The sequence below is a fragment of the Fonsecaea multimorphosa genome (assembly GCF_000836435.1).
Source record: "Fonsecaea multimorphosa CBS 102226 unplaced genomic scaffold supercont1.39, whole genome shotgun sequence".
In the NCBI taxonomy this organism is placed as follows: Eukaryota; Fungi; Ascomycota; class Eurotiomycetes; order Chaetothyriales; family Herpotrichiellaceae; genus Fonsecaea; species Fonsecaea multimorphosa.
In genome coordinates, this window is record NW_015971673.1 from 63,818 (window position 1) to 79,082 (window position 15,265).

At 50.1% G+C, this 15,265-nt stretch overlaps 3 protein-coding genes across 3 annotated transcripts; 2 read left to right on the forward strand and 1 right to left on the reverse strand.

The window, feature by feature from the left end:
• Nucleotides 1–1,306: 1,306 nt before the first annotated feature.
• Nucleotides 1,307–4,668, forward strand: Z520_11451 (uncharacterized protein; the record flags this gene model as incomplete). Its single annotated transcript, XM_016781940.1, has 4 exons — nt 1,307–2,099; nt 2,145–2,557; nt 2,604–3,174; nt 3,221–4,668. The coding sequence occupies 4 exons, from the start codon at nt 1,307–1,309 to the stop codon at nt 4,666–4,668; spliced, it is 3,225 nt and encodes a 1,074-aa protein (XP_016626911.1).
• Nucleotides 4,669–5,291: 623 nt separating this feature from the next.
• Nucleotides 5,292–6,460, reverse strand: Z520_11452 (uncharacterized protein; the record flags this gene model as incomplete). Its single annotated transcript, XM_016781941.1, has 4 exons — nt 5,292–5,567; nt 5,625–5,774; nt 5,829–5,954; nt 6,005–6,460. 4 exons carry the CDS (start codon nt 6,458–6,460, stop codon nt 5,292–5,294), a joined length of 1,008 nt encoding a protein of 335 aa, XP_016626912.1.
• Nucleotides 6,461–7,598: 1,138 nt separating this feature from the next.
• Nucleotides 7,599–12,203, forward strand: Z520_11453 (uncharacterized protein; the record flags this gene model as incomplete). Its single annotated transcript, XM_016781942.1, has 2 exons — nt 7,599–11,279; nt 11,331–12,203. The coding sequence occupies 2 exons, from the start codon at nt 7,599–7,601 to the stop codon at nt 12,201–12,203; spliced, it is 4,554 nt and encodes a 1,517-aa protein (XP_016626913.1).
• Nucleotides 12,204–15,265: the final 3,062 nt, after the last annotated feature.

The window sequence follows — 15,265 nt, forward strand, 5'->3', positions numbered from 1 at the left end:
CGTGGCAAGTGACGAAGAATCATGATCTAGGTCGCTGGGGTATACAGTGAGTGTTGCTACGTGGCTCAAACACCCATTCAGCGAATGGTCGAAATCAAAAGCATGTCAACACTGAATGATGTCGTCCAATGCTATACCTAGTCTCCATGGCAACCCTGAAACTCTTTCAAAACTTCAGCCACAGCACAATTGCGTGATGATCCGAGGACCATGTGCAGACCCACCTGATATGCGCGTCTTCTGCACCCGAAATCTTTTTCCTTGCGGTGAAACTCCTCAAGTTCACATATTTCGGCGATAATTACACTGACAACACGATCGGCTCAGAGATCATCCGAAGAGAGCACGCGTTCTGACAAAGACAGTGGCCAGGCCCGGCTTTAGACTCGCATGAATGGGTGCAGTGACCCGCGGGAAGTCCCTAAAACAAAGCTGAAAGTGCCGCTCTTCATGGGATGTCGATGCGAGATCTATCGAATCCCGAGTTTCCTCGTCCTGGCCAATGTTGGGTACATATGAGGGCTGGAATGATCTGTGGATACCGAGAGAGATAGTGCTTAATTGATACCCGGTAATTACCGAGTATGCTGTGATGCATTTGGCATGGAAGGGAAAAGAGACCGTATCCACAACACTCCACGCACGGATTACCGCAAAGAGCAAGCTTCTCGGCAAATTCGGTACGCCCATACACAAGACACTGCCTCAGCTTCCAGCCGAAAGCATAGCAGACGAAACAAGCGAAGGCCCAAAGTGGTACAGGAAAGTCTGGTAGCCATTGCTTCAGCCCCCCATTCGCCAGCGCAGGTTCAGAAAGACAGATTAAGACGCATTGAAATTTTCCTCGACATGTGGCTCTCATTCATACCCCGGAAAATACGAGGTGGCTTTTGTGGTGACCTAAACCTTGCTTCAGCTTGCTCCACCTCCACTTCGAAAAGATTGCCATTCTGGGTTCAAGCGCCAGGCAGGGCTGAATGAAGCTTTGCACATGGTTTGCTTCGGCCCCGACCTCCAGGATGCTCCGCTTCGGGCTGCCACTTTCCTGGCCTTCGCGAGTCTTGCTTCATATGGATTGCATTGCATTGCATCGCATCGCCGGCATCTTTTCCTTCATCATCACGAGTTGAGAATTGGAGCATCGTCATCAGCAAACCATAATTAGGCACTTCTGTACTCGAACTCAGTCCAAAGAGGCACTGATGGGGCTGCCACCGAGTATATACAGCCGCTCGTCACTCCAGATGGTCCTCTCCATACACCATTCAAACACTGCTCAATTGACGACCGAGCAAATCCATCCACCATGACTGAGACCGTTCCGGGACCTCGTGCCCTACCAATCATCGGCAATCTTCTCGATATCTGGGAAGATCGAGCCATCCCCATCCGCGGCCTTGAGCGTTTTGCAGGAATCTACGGCCCAATCTACCAGATAACCGTCAACGGGAAACGGCGTATCGTGTGTAGCTCTGCAAGACTTCTTGAAGAGATGGTTGACGAGAGACGTTTTGTCAAAATCCCACCTGCGAGCATCTCGGAGAGACCAGGCCCCAAAGGACTGTTCGCAGCGCGCAATGAAGACCCAGATTGGGGCCAGGGCCACCGAATCCTCATGCCAGCCTTTGCCCCTTTGTCTGTCCTAGAAATGTTCACGGACATGAAGGACATCGCAAATCAGCTGATTCTTTCCTGGGCGAGGAAAGGGCCAGAAAACAGGATCCTGGCTACCGAGGATTTCACCAGGTTGACACTGGACACAATCGCCCTCTGTACCATGAGTTATCGCTTCAACTCGTTCTATCAAGATACCATGCACCCATTCGTTCAAGCGATGAACCTCCTCTTCTCTGAAAACACCGCAAAGACGAGCAGACCCAGTTTCATTCAAAGTCTGCTGTTCAAGACCAACGCAGAAACCGCGCAGGCTAGAAAGGTCTTGGTAGAGACAGGAAAAAGTATCATCGAGAGTCGCAAAGCCAATCCGGTCGACAAGAAGGATGTTTTGAACACTATGATTTATGGAAAAGACCCTAAAACAGGAGAGGTCATGCGTGACGCACTGATTATCGAACAAATGATCACATTTCTTATTGCTGGTATGTTTTGTACCTCTTTCCCGAAATTACGACTGATGGTTCTAGGCCACGAGACCACCTCCGGGCTGTTGTCCTTCGCCACAATGCAACTGCTGAAGAATCCTGACACCTACCTCAAGGCACAGAAGGAAGTTGACGAAGTCATCGGGAACCGATCCATTGAGGCCAGCGACATCAGCAAATTGAAATACTTGAACGCCGTGCTGCGCGAGACCGCCCGCCTCACTCCTACAGTCCCTGTTCTCCAGAAGCAGATTAATCCGGCCATCGTGCATCAGATAGTCACTGTCGACAACGGCAAGTATAGGATTGAGGCAAACGATAACATTGTCATACTGCTGGGCAAGGCGCAGAAGGATCCGAAAGTATGGGGAGACACCGCGGAAGATTTCGATCCTGACAGGATGTTGGACGAGAACTTTGACAGAATCACAGCAGAATATCCTGGATGCTGGAAGGTAAGGGATTGCTCTGCCGCATTGGACGGATGTTAACTCAGAATAGCCATTCGGAAACGGGAAACGAGCCTGTATCGGGAGACCCTTTGCCTGGCAAGAGTCTATGCTGGTCCTTGCAATGATACTCCAGAACTTTGATGTGAAGCTTGATGACCCCAACTACAAGCCAGCCATCAAACAAGCATTGACTATCAAGCCGGACGACCTTTACATCAGAGTCACACCTCGCAAAAATATGGATGCCACCGCAATGGACCTTTCGATACACAGTAGAAGCACAACTGACCCTCGAGTCAGCTCGTCCTCATCCAAAAAGGATGCAGAGGTGTCTCGATCCACAAAGCCGATGACCATTCTATACGGCTCTAACACAGGCACTTGCCAAGCTTTCGCCCAGCGGCTGGCAGCAGATGCAGGATCGCACGGGTTTCACGCCAATGTTCAAGACCTGGACAGCGCCACGAACGCGTTGCCGAAAGGCCATCCGGTGATTCTCATCACTTCGTCCTACGAAGGCCAGCCACCCGACAACGCTGCCAGATTCATAGAGTGGCTCTCGAACTGTGAGCCGGGATCTTTGGATGGCGTGCAGTACACAGTCTTCGGTTGCGGCCATCGTGAGTGTTGTTCTCCTACTACTCAATTCCAACTGACCCTTGGCAGGTGATTGGAGCCAGACTTTCCACCGCATTCCCAAGCTTGCTGACCAACTCCTGGAGAAATACGGTGCTAAACGGGTCGCTCCTTCGGGCTTTACCGATGCGTCGAAAGGTAACATGTACGGCGAGTTCGAAGAATGGCTGGAGAATTCTCTCTGGACAGAAGTCTTCGGCGGTCAGAGCGGTGCGGCTCCAGCTGAGGCGACACACGTTGACATATCTACAAGTGCACGGGCCTCAAGTCTCCGATACGATGTCTTCCTGGCAACAGTCAAAGAAAATCGAGTACTCACCATGGAAGGCGAACCGGTCAAGTGCCACATGGAGATCGAACTCCCTCAACACGCTACCTACGAGTGTGGTGACTATGTGGCCGTCTTGCCGCTCAACTCTGAGAAACACGTAAAAGAAATCATGGCATATTTCGGCTTGCCAGGAGATGCTGTCGTTACCATCAGGTCGAGCGGACCATCAACCATTCCGGTGAATACGCCACTGTCGGTGTTTGATGTTTTGCGAAGCTACGTTGAATTATCTCAGCCTGCGACAAAGAAGGGCCTCAAGACACTTGCAAAATACGCCGACCATGCCGACGACAAAACCTACTTGGAGAATCTGATTGTGGACAATGCTCGCTTCGAATGTGAAATCACACAAAAGAGAACAAGCCTAATCAACCTGCTCACCGAGCGTCCATCTGTCAAATTGCCTTTTGGTGAGTTCCTCAGCCTTTTACCGCCGTTACACGTCCGCCAGTACTCGATCTCCTCATCACCTCTCGCGAACCCCAACGTCTGTTCCATCACCTACGGAGTGATTGACACCGAGGCTTTGTCGGACACCAATCAACGCTTTGAAGGTGTTACCGGAACCTATCTGCGAGGGTTGCAAGCAGGGGACACGATTCAAATGAACATTCGGCCAACAGCGAAGAAAACATTCCGCCTTCCTGTCGACCCAGAACAAACTCCGTTGCTCATGTTTGCCGCCGGGACAGGAGTTGCTCCCTTCCGAGGGTTTCTCCAAGCACGAGCCATTCAGATGGAATCGAATCCCGGCCGGAAATTGGCGCCGGCCCTCTTGTTCCTGGGCTGCCGAAGTCAAACAAAGGACAGGCTTTACGCCAAGGAACTGGACGATTGGGCTGAGAAAGGAGTCGTGGAGATCAAATACGCATTCAGCAGGGAGAAGGAAGCTTCTCTAGGCTGTACGTACGTGCCAGACAGGATGCTTCACGATGCAGAGGAGATTGTCACCCTCTGGAGAAGAGGCGCTCGAGCGTACGTTTGCGGGACCCGAATCTTCTCCGAAGGTGTGCGCGACGCCGCGAAAAGGATAGCCGTCATGGTCAGAGATGCTGAGCACGGTCGAACAGATGCTGAACTGAAGGAGCTGGAGCAACATTTTCGCGAGGCTATGCAGACCAGAGTGGCCAGCGATGTTTTTGATTGAGGATTTTCGGAGCATTTGCCTCCGTGGAAGGTTTAGAGATTGACTTCGCGGCTTCGCCGTTGTGTCAAGTATTCAGGCGCTGAGTTTGGCTTTAAAGGCGTTTGATTAGCTGTGACCTGGATCTATTTAGTCGTGGCGCTGGTCGATAAATTCAAGAATTGCCCCTCACAGTTACGGCGATTGAGATGAAGCTCATCTCTTTTAGGCCGTCGTGCTTCTGGATTTGATGCTATGTTCGACAATGCGATGGCAACCAGTGACAAGTATCAAGTACGATCTCCTTCCAATGGGTAGGTATGCAGTGGTGGCTGCAAAAGGCACAACATTGGCGTTGCAAAAGGCACAACATTGGCGTCTCCTCGCGCGTCTGCCGCAGTCCTCGCAATACCAGGCGCTGCAACAATAAACATTTTGGTGTTTGTGACTATTTCTGCCTCACGGGTTTTATACAGCTTCAGAATCATGAACTACTCTAATGTCGCACTGGATTCCTACCGCCCGCTTGTTACTGGGACGCCCTACAGACCGAACAGCAGGACATACAACTCCTATTGAAACGCCGAGGACCTCAGAGCTTCGAAAAATAAAAGCCATACCTCACCGGTCAAAGCACTCCGTTGGCATCACTTCCGCCCTCTGAAGGATCCGAACGCTTGGAAGACCCCGCGCATCAAATCCATCGGATTCAGTGCGTCGACAAGTGCCTGCACTGGGCGGTAAGTCTTCGGCTTCCCTTCCACGCAGGATCTGTACTCCCTCGCATTGAAAGTAAAGTAGAATCCAACCATGAAGATAACGCCCTCGACGCAGATGAGCAAAGCTGGTAAGCCGATGGTGAGATCATCATATGTGACGTGCGAGTTGCCTGTCATTCTGGATTTGAGGATGCTGAAGACGAACTAGGGGCAAGTCAGATCCAAGTTGAGTGTAGAAATGCTTCTGGGGTTGACACTCACATGCTGTAAAGCGCTGATGAGGACAAAGAGCTTGAATACAAGCAGCTTGGAAAAAGCATTATGTCCAGCCATATATACTTTGAGCCTGCGCTGGAATTTCACTACCGCCAGAACAGCCCAGATGGTTGTGATGAGCTCCAAGATTTGAATCTGGGGTGAAATGTCAGATGATGGTACGATGGAGCGGTGTTAGCTTACACATACCCAGACGTGAGCAAACCTCAGATGAGAAGAAGTGCTGCAGTAGACGCCAGTTGCCTTGGTGATTTCCTGAATGATGATGAGAGCTGTGTAGATGACGACATAGAAGAAGACAGTCCTCCATGTCTTCTGCGCAAACGCGTGAGCCATTGATACAAGACAGAGATCGTTCATCATACCCAAAACCACTGAATGCTGCCCCCAGCGATGACCTCTCCTTTCCTGGAGACTTGTGCAAGATTCTGGAAGAAGGAATCTCTCGTCTGCAGGTCAGGTGTCACATATTGCACGTAGAGGAGGAAGAGAGATGCCAGAGCGTAGGCTTCGTAAAGGTTCGCCCAGGGTGAAAGGTAGTCGGCGGCGTCGTAGACATGGGTCGAGATGACGGCAATGACTGCAAATACCAGAGGTGTAGAGACAATCCGAAAGATTTGGCGTTGCTCGTTAGGCGCTTTGTAATGGCGCAAGTGAGGAACAACCAGGCCTAGCCATAGGAGCAGAGAAACCCCAAAAAAGGCCCAGCAGATGATAGTAATGAGATTTTGAAAGGTGAGAGACCCAATGATCGGATCACCTCTCGCGCCGGCATTGGCAGGCTTGGCAGGACAGCCTGTTGAACTTGAAAAGACAATCATGGTCAAATCAACAGACGTGGAGAATCTAGAAAACGTGTGGTGGTGGATGCTTTCTTTTAAGTTTTCGTCTCTTTTTGCTTTTGAAGGAAGCGTTATATCTGTCTGATCTGAGTGTTATATATCCTCGAGTCTGGGACACAGCATGGACCACAGCCCCAAAACAATGCTGGCTGTCGAGTGGCGCCGTGGTACACGAGGTGACGATATTGGAAGTCGACACGCCAGGAGAATAGAGGCTCGTGGCCGTGTCTGCGACTTGGACCTCGTCACGGATTTGGGAACAATACACCACAAGGGTGTGCAGGTGCGTCCATAGGTGTGTTGCTGTCGCATACCTGGAGATTCTCCTCGCATGACCTTTGAGAAGAAACTCAGCCCTGCGTGGCCATCGAGCCCCTTGGCAACCTGCGGGCGTCGTCAACATGGTTTGAACAGGCTCTGGCGAGATTGAAGCATGGATCCCCTCCTCGCGCTCTTTGGTTCGCTTTGCAGAGTTGCATCGAGCAGCTGGTTACAAACCTTTGGAACTCTTGCAGGGATTCGACGTCAAGGCACGTTCGGAGCCGAGCAGCTGAAAGAAAGAACCAGGCACCCACCAGGCAGAGGCGCAGTTCTTTTTTTGGAGGATTTCGGAAAGCGTCCCGAGGTTCTAAGCGAAGCTGCTGGGCGCTAATAGTCTCAATAGTCTCACTAGTCTCCCGTATCCGCATATGCTGCACTGATGCAGTAATCAATGCGAAAAGCAAAATTCCCCTCCACGGAAACCCGTATTGTGTACCCAGGTACTGTGGCTTGAGGCTAACGAGAGGAAGTTTGAGTGCACAGCATTCCTCCAGTGAGCGAGACAATGTCGCGGCAGCTCCTATGTTCTGTCGGTCTCGACCTCGGCGCCGCTGTCCCGCGCTCGTATTGCACTGATGTCACGGCATTGAGTGAATGTGCAGTTGACCTGCTCAGAATTTTCACTCGTATCAGAGTATACTTCAAGAAGGGGATTCCCTTCCCGCAGACAGATGGAAGCGTCCCGTCTCCATTACAGTCATGAGACGTTGACGCCCACACCATCGCTCTTCCGGATTGACTTTACCTGCTTTGATCTTGAGTCGTCTCACTGAACTTCTCATTCTTGCAGCATCCAATGGATCGTCAAGTCAGCAACGCATCGAGTACTGTAGAGGACTACCAGGAGATCTACGAAGCAGCAATTCATGACCGACTTCGAGATGGGATTAGGGTGCTTGCTGAGCGGAAGAAACCCAGCCGCCACCAACACAGACACCTACATATTGAGGATCAAGACCCTGAACTGACAAGGGTCGCAACCAGAATATCCAAGGACATTGGCATCACACCGGACACCCTCGCCGACGTTGACCCTCGGCTGGATCCCGGAAGCGAGGAATTCGATTTTCGGTTCTGGGCATCGACCATCATTCAATTAGTGAGAGAAGACGGCATCAAGCGAGCCAATGTTGGCGTTTGCTTCAAGTCCCTCACCGTGTGCGGCACAGGCTCGAGTCTGGCTCTACAACCGACAGTCGCGAGCCCGTGGCTTACCCTTATACGACTGCCCATGCGTATGACCAGACCGAAACAAGAGCCCAAAGTGATCCTCCACGCCTTCAACGGATGCGTGAAAAGTGGCGAAATGCTGCTCGTGTTGGGAAGACCTGGCAGCGGGTGTACAACCTTTTTGAAGTCGATCTCTGGCCAGTTGGGCGGATTGACAATGACACCCGAGACATTCATCCACTACGACGGAATACCACAAGATGTTTTTAAGAAGAACTTCAGAGGGAAGGCGGTCTACAATCAAGAGAATGACGAACACTTTCCGCACTTGACGGTGGGACAAACCCTGCGTTTTGCCGCATGTGCCCAGACGCCAGAAACTCGGATTCGAGGCATTGATCGAGAGATGCAGGCCAGTCACATTGTTGAAGTTATGCTACGGATCTTCAGACTCTCCGCTGTCCGAGAAACAAAGGTCGGTAGCGACACTATTCGTGGTGTCAGTGGGGGCGAAAGAAAACGTGTTAGTATTGCAGAAATGGCTCTGGCGCGCTCGCTCCTGGCTGTCTGGGACAACGCGACCCGAGGACTCGACTCAGCAACGGCGTTGGAGTTTGTACGCTCTCTACGCACTTTGGCTGATGTTGCTGGTGTCACTCAAGCTGTCGCTCTCTATCAGGCCAGCCAGAGTATCTATGATATCTTCGACAAGGTGCTGGTTCTATACGAAGGACGACAAATATTCTTCGGCCCAATTGATTCGGCGCGTTCGTACTTCGAGAGAATGGGATGGTACTGCCCTCCAAGGCAGACAACTCCAGACTTCCTAACCTCGATCACCAATCCATCGGAGCGGCATGTCCGTCCTGAGTGCACAGACAAGATCCCTCGGACTGCTGTCGAATTCGAACAATATTGGCTGGAATCGGAAGAATACCAAGCCTGCGTGGCAGAGATCGCTCAGTACGAAGAGGATGCAAAAGACAACGGCCGCCTCCAAGCACTGACAGCCGCCCATCACGGAGCACAAGCACATCACACCCGAGACTCGTCACCTTATCTCATGTCCGTGTGGATGCAGATCCGGCTGTGTATGAAGAGATCCTCTCACCTACTGTGGAACGACAGAACATCCACGGTAACGCTGGCGATGGGGCGAGTTATACTTGCCTTGATTATTGGCAGTATATATTTTGGCCCTCCTGATACTACAGCGAGCCTCCAGTCTAGGGGCTCGGTGATATTTCTCGCTACCTTGATGAATGCGCTGATGGCCGTTACTGAGATCGGGGCTCTGTTCGGCAAAAGAGGTGTTGTACAGAAGCAGAACACCTTTGCATTCTACCATCCATTCGCAGATGCCCTTGGGTCCTTTGTTGTCGACATCCCTGTCAAATTTGTCATCTCGACCCTGTTCAACGTCGTCTACTATTTCTTGGCCGGACTCCGTTCTGATGCTTCGAGCTTCTTCATTTTTCTGCTGTTCAACTTCATCTGCACTCTGGTCATGTCAACCATCTTCCGCAGCATTGGCGCCGCCTCGAAGCAGCTTCCTCAGGCTTATGCTCTCGCTGGTATTGGGGTCCTTATGATGATTATTTACACGGGTTTTACACTTCAAACTGCCTACATGCACCCCTGGTTTCGCTGGATCAACTATATCAACCCCGTTGCCTATATCTTCGAGGCATTGCTTGTCAATGAAGTCCATGGCCGAGATTTCCCCTGCGCTCCGCAAAGCCTCGTTCCTCCCTATGCAAAAGGAAATTCCAACTTTGCTTGCGCTGTTATTGGAGCCATGCCAGGCCAGAGGGTTGTGTCTGGAGATTCGTGGGTGCAGTCCGGCTACCATTACAGCTACTCCCACCTATGGCGAAATCTTGGTATCGCATTCGCTTACATGGCCTTCTTTCTTGTTTTCTATCTCGTTGCCACGGAAGTGAGGTCAACAGTGAATGCGGAACCACAACGACTCGTATTTCGTGACTACAGGACAGCCCAGAGTCTAAGTCCAACTGAAGGAGACATCGAGGCAAAGGCGGCTGGCGGCGACCAAGAAAACCCACCTCCACAACTTCCTGGCTTAGGGGATGGGGTGCCCAACTCAGCCGCAAGATCTCAGAGTGTAAACAAGGGACCGAATGAAAAAGGACAAGATAAGACCGGTACCCTTGCATGGGAAGACCTGACATTGGACATTGCAATTCGAGGCAAGAATAAACGCCTGCTGGACAACGTCAACGGCTGGGTCAAACCTGGGACACTGACTTGCTTGATGGGGGTCTCAGGTGCTGGAAAGACTACGTTACTCGACACGCTTGCACAGCGTCACAACACCGTTGGGGACGTCTCCGGCAAGATCACGGTAGACGGTATGCCGCTTAAGCCATCGTTCCAGCGGACAACGGGGTACGTCCAGCAGCAGGACCTGCATATGCCTACCAGCACAGTCCGCGAAGCCTTGCGCTTCTCTGCTCTTCTACGCCAACCTGCTTCGATCCCGAAGACCGCGAAATTCGAATATGTCGAAAAGGTCATCGAAGTTCTGAAAATGGAACACTTCAGCGATGCAGTGGTTGGTCAGCCCGGGGAAGGGCTGAATGTTGAGCAGAGAAAACTCTTGACAATCGGAGTAGAGCTTGCCGCCAAACCATCAATCCTCTTCCTGGACGAACCTACCTCAGGCCTCGACTCGCAGAGTGCGTGGACGATCGTCTCACTGTTGAGAAGACTGGCGGATAACGGCCAGGCCATCCTTGCCACCATCCACCAACCTTCAGCTATGCTTTTCCAGCAATTTGACTCCATCCTCCTGCTTGCGAGAGGTGGCCGCACCACGTATTTCGGACCAATTGGTGCGGATTGCCAGACACTAACTCGCTACTTTGAGGGACACGACGCTAGAGCTTGTGGTGCAGAAGAAAACCCTGCTGAGTATATCTTGGATGTCATTGGCAACACTTCTCAAGACTGGTCACAAGTCTGGAAAGCGAGCCCTGAGTTCACCAACATCAAGTCCAGCATCTGCAGGGTGTCACCAGACTCCTCTCGGGAGCAACATGATGCTGAAGATCGGCGGCAGTTCGCGGTCTCTTTGAGGAGCCAGTTCCACTGTGTCATCCAACGACTCTTTCAAAATTACTGGCGCAATCCAGGCTACATCTACGCCAAGTTGCAGTTTGCCATTCTGTCTTCGCTCTTCATCGGATTCACCTTTTATCTGCAGAATGCTTCGGCCACCGGGATGCAAAACGTCGTCTTTGCCATCTACATGCTGAACGCAACATTCTCAACAGTGGCCAACCAGGTATGTGCTTCTCCTAATGAATCTTTCCCTGGTGCTGACTTCAACTCTCAGATCATGTCCAGATTTCTCCCACAACGGGCTTTGTTCGAAGTCCGCGAATCTCCATCAAAGATGTACTGCTGGCCCGTCTTCCTGCTGGCGAATATCCTCGTCGAGATCCCTTACCAAATCTGCATCTCCGTGGTCGTGTGGGCGTGCTGGTACTTCCCCATCTTTGGACTTGACCATGACTCCGCAACTCGAGCTCTTATGTGGGCATTCTGTCTGCAATTCCTGCTTTTCGGGTCGACCTGGGCGCAGATGCTGATTTTCACGATGCCGAGCACCGAGACGGCGGCGGCTCTGTCGACCATCCTGTTCACGCTGACACTACAGTTCAACGGCGTGCTCCAGCCGCCCTCCGCGCTCCCTGGATTTTGGATCTTCATGTATCGTGTCAGCCCCTTCACCTATTTGATCGGCGGGTGGGCTGGGACTGGCTTGGCGAACAGAGCGGTCGTCTGCGCAAAGAATGAACTGGCGGTTTTCGATCCCCCAACCGGACAGACGTGTGGCCAATACCTCTCGGCTTACCTGGAAAAGGGCGCTCCAGGATCCCTGCTCAATCCATCCGCCACGGCAAGCTGCGAGTACTGTCCGATCAGGAACGCCAACCAATTCCTTGAGACCTCGTGGATTCAACCATCAGACAAATATCGGAATCTGGGAATTTTGTTTGCGTACATTGCTTTCAACGTTTTTGCTGCCATCTCGCTGTACTACATCTTCCGAGTCAGGGGTTTTTCGATCAAAAGCTTGCGGAAGCCAAAGTCAAAGTCGATCGAGGAGAAAGATCATGAAGAAAAGCCGCATCAGAAGAAAAGCTTCTATCTGGGGTTTTACTATCATTTGGCGTTGGCTATTTTGAGGAATCTCGTTCGTTAGATAGATTTTCTGTTCGCTTGAGGCTCGAACCTAGACAGCGTAATTTCTCTTGTAAAGAACCGTCTAGTTGATACATCATCCTTCATCTGTCTTCTCTCGGAACACGATCGTCTGTTTGGTGTGCAGAGCGTGTGGTCAAAGGGTTCAAGCCAGGCTAAGCAATCGTCGCATTCTTCGCCCAGCTCATCGACATGTCCTCGGCCGTGAGCCGACCCACAGCACCGATCGTGTGCTCGGGAGCTTACCGTATAAGCAACATGCAGGGGATATACGAGCTATCCGTTGGATCGGCGACCATGTACTTCATAAGCCTGTGCATAGTTCCTACCCACCTCGCCTCTCACGAAGCCCATCATGTTGTTTGCAATGAAAGCTGCGTGCATATTTGCACACGTTGGACAATACTTTGGGTGTGGCCTTGAAAAACAGCGCAAGGTGCAATTGATGCTGCGAAGTTCGTCAACGACATCACTGGACCTCGAAATCAATGGAAGTCACGTAATCATGAGATGTCAGAGGGACCTCCGAGTACAGTGATCGTATCCCCCGGTTGGACAATCGATTCAACGACTCCCGGGAATCAGTGGTGAGCAAACCGCGGGGATATACGTGGCCAAGGCGGTCTCAGATGACTTTCTCTTGCCCCGGAAGTTGGCGCATGGCAGTGCCAGTGTATAGTTGTATTTATTTCTTGAACAACTTGAGTCGTCCCTAGCCATGTCTTTCAGTTTTCGCAATGTCTTCCCACACCGAGGCGGCGGGCAGGTGTCGACAGGATTATCAAGGCGGATGTCGCTACACCCATGAAAGGCAACGGCAGCGTCCTACCTGCCTCGAGGATCTGCCGGATGTCAGCAGCAATGCTCAAATACAGACCCGATCACTCACTGTCATGATAGGCAAAAACGATAACGGGTGTTGTAACCATTGTTGGGGGGACTGAGTGGTGGCCTCGACCGTCGGTTCGTGCTGATCTCTGTGTACCTGCCTAGGTAGGTAGCATTGCATCTCACTGCAGCACCAAGGACACGTTCCGGCCGCTTTGGTATACCATGAAGAAGCCTGTGGGATATCAATATGTGCGGGCCTCGCGGGCTGCCATTTCGCGAAGTCTCAATCAGCAGACGTCAATGGCGCCCAAGGCTGCATCGTTCTTGGCTACTGCTCTGGGCGTTGATCATCGGGGGATGTCTCAGGAGAGCGAACAGAGCGCGAATTCAAACTCGGCGCGACCTCGGTTAGATGCCAAGTGAAATCTTTTACCGCCTATTTTGTATGAGGAATAATTTGCCTAGCTATGAATAGGAATCAATTCGATTTAATTGCCATTCTGACCTCGTTACCGTTAATTTGAATAAACTGACCTCGCTGTCGATCCTTATATAGACAATCTTGGTGTTACTAGTCATGGAAAACGTCGCTATTAGCGATTCCTCCTCCTCCTCCTCCTATTAGCGCGTAGGCCTAGGCTATCCTTCTTATCTTCGTGTTTATCTTAAGCGCTTCGTTAACGGATTACCTATTAATTAGCGGGCTATTCCTGAATCTGGCGAGCGATTTGAGTCTCTTGTAGACGCCTAAAGGCGTCTTACTATCTTTATTATCATCGAAGGCTTTAGTCTTATCCGTTTAGGCGACGGTAGCCGTAAGATTCTAGGCTCTAGTTTTCGTTATATTTATTATAGCGAAAGGACTTTGAATACTCGTAATCTAGAGGATTCGGTAGTTAGGAATAAGGAAGGTCAAATCGTAACTAGGAGGAAGAGAGACGCTATAATAGTCCACTAAATAGGCTATCCTTAGAGTGTTAGAGTCAGCTTTAAATCAATTAAACGAGGAGACGATGAAAAGATCTAGATCTTGATAGTTAGTATATTAATTTATAAAGGCTATAAATTAACTAATAACTCACTTAGTATCTATTCTAGCCTAATAGCTAATCTTGAGGAATTCCAACGTATTCGTGAGAAGGCGTTATTATACTATATCGCTATAATCGCCTATTCTACCTCTCGCCGTATCCTTAAATCTAAGGAATTTAGTATCTAATTATCTTATAAGCAGTACTATAATCTTATTAGGAAGATAAAGATTAATCAGGAGGATCCGTAGACGATTACTAGCCTTCTCGCGGCTCTTGAGGAATAGTATTTTATCTATCGAACGCGCGTTAAAGAGGCTATTAATTCTACAGGAAAGGTTATTAGTAAGAAGCTAATTTAGATCTAGTTTACTTACGGCCGTTTAATAGAGGTTACAAGGCGATTTATCGCTAACTTTATCGTTATTATCGATAGGACTTTTAATATAAACGATCGGCGCCTACTACTGTTAATCGCGGTAGGAGTGTTAAATTCAGGTAGGACATTCCTAGTAGTCTTTTCCTAATGTCTAGGCGAGGATAAAGAGTCCTACCTATTCTTTTAGGAATGCCTAAAGATCTACTATTTTGATAGGCTAGGAGAGGCTAAAATAGTGCCGATAAAGGTGATATTAGGCGATCAAAATAGAGGTCTAATAGCGTCGATTCCTAAGGCCTTTCTAGACGCCCAATAGTAAATCTATAACTGGTACGCCTATAAGAGTATCTATAAGCGATTACGCGATAAAGATATCGGTATGAAAAAGGACGATTTTGACGATACTAAAGATGACACTAGCTACACTATTCCTAGCCTGAGAAGGCTAATCTAGCAGTACCTTAAAGCGCCGACTTTCTAGGATCTTGAAGATAGACGGAACGCTTTAATTAACGTAGTCAGATCGGCGATATTCCAGCGATATATCGAGGCTAAATAGTAGCCAAAAGAGTATAAAGTGATCTCTATATACACCTCGAAATATACTAACCTAGGCTATAACGTAAGCTAGCGCGGAGAGTCCTATCATAACGTTATAAGAGAGATCACAAACGCTTAATTAAGCCTTAAAGATTCTACAAAAAGACTAGGAATGAAGGTACTATTAGTTATTAAAGATATCGAGGTAGACGAGGCGTAGTTAATAAGGCACTATCCACGGATCGCGTAGACCGATATCTTCATCTCGCTCCGCATAAAAGT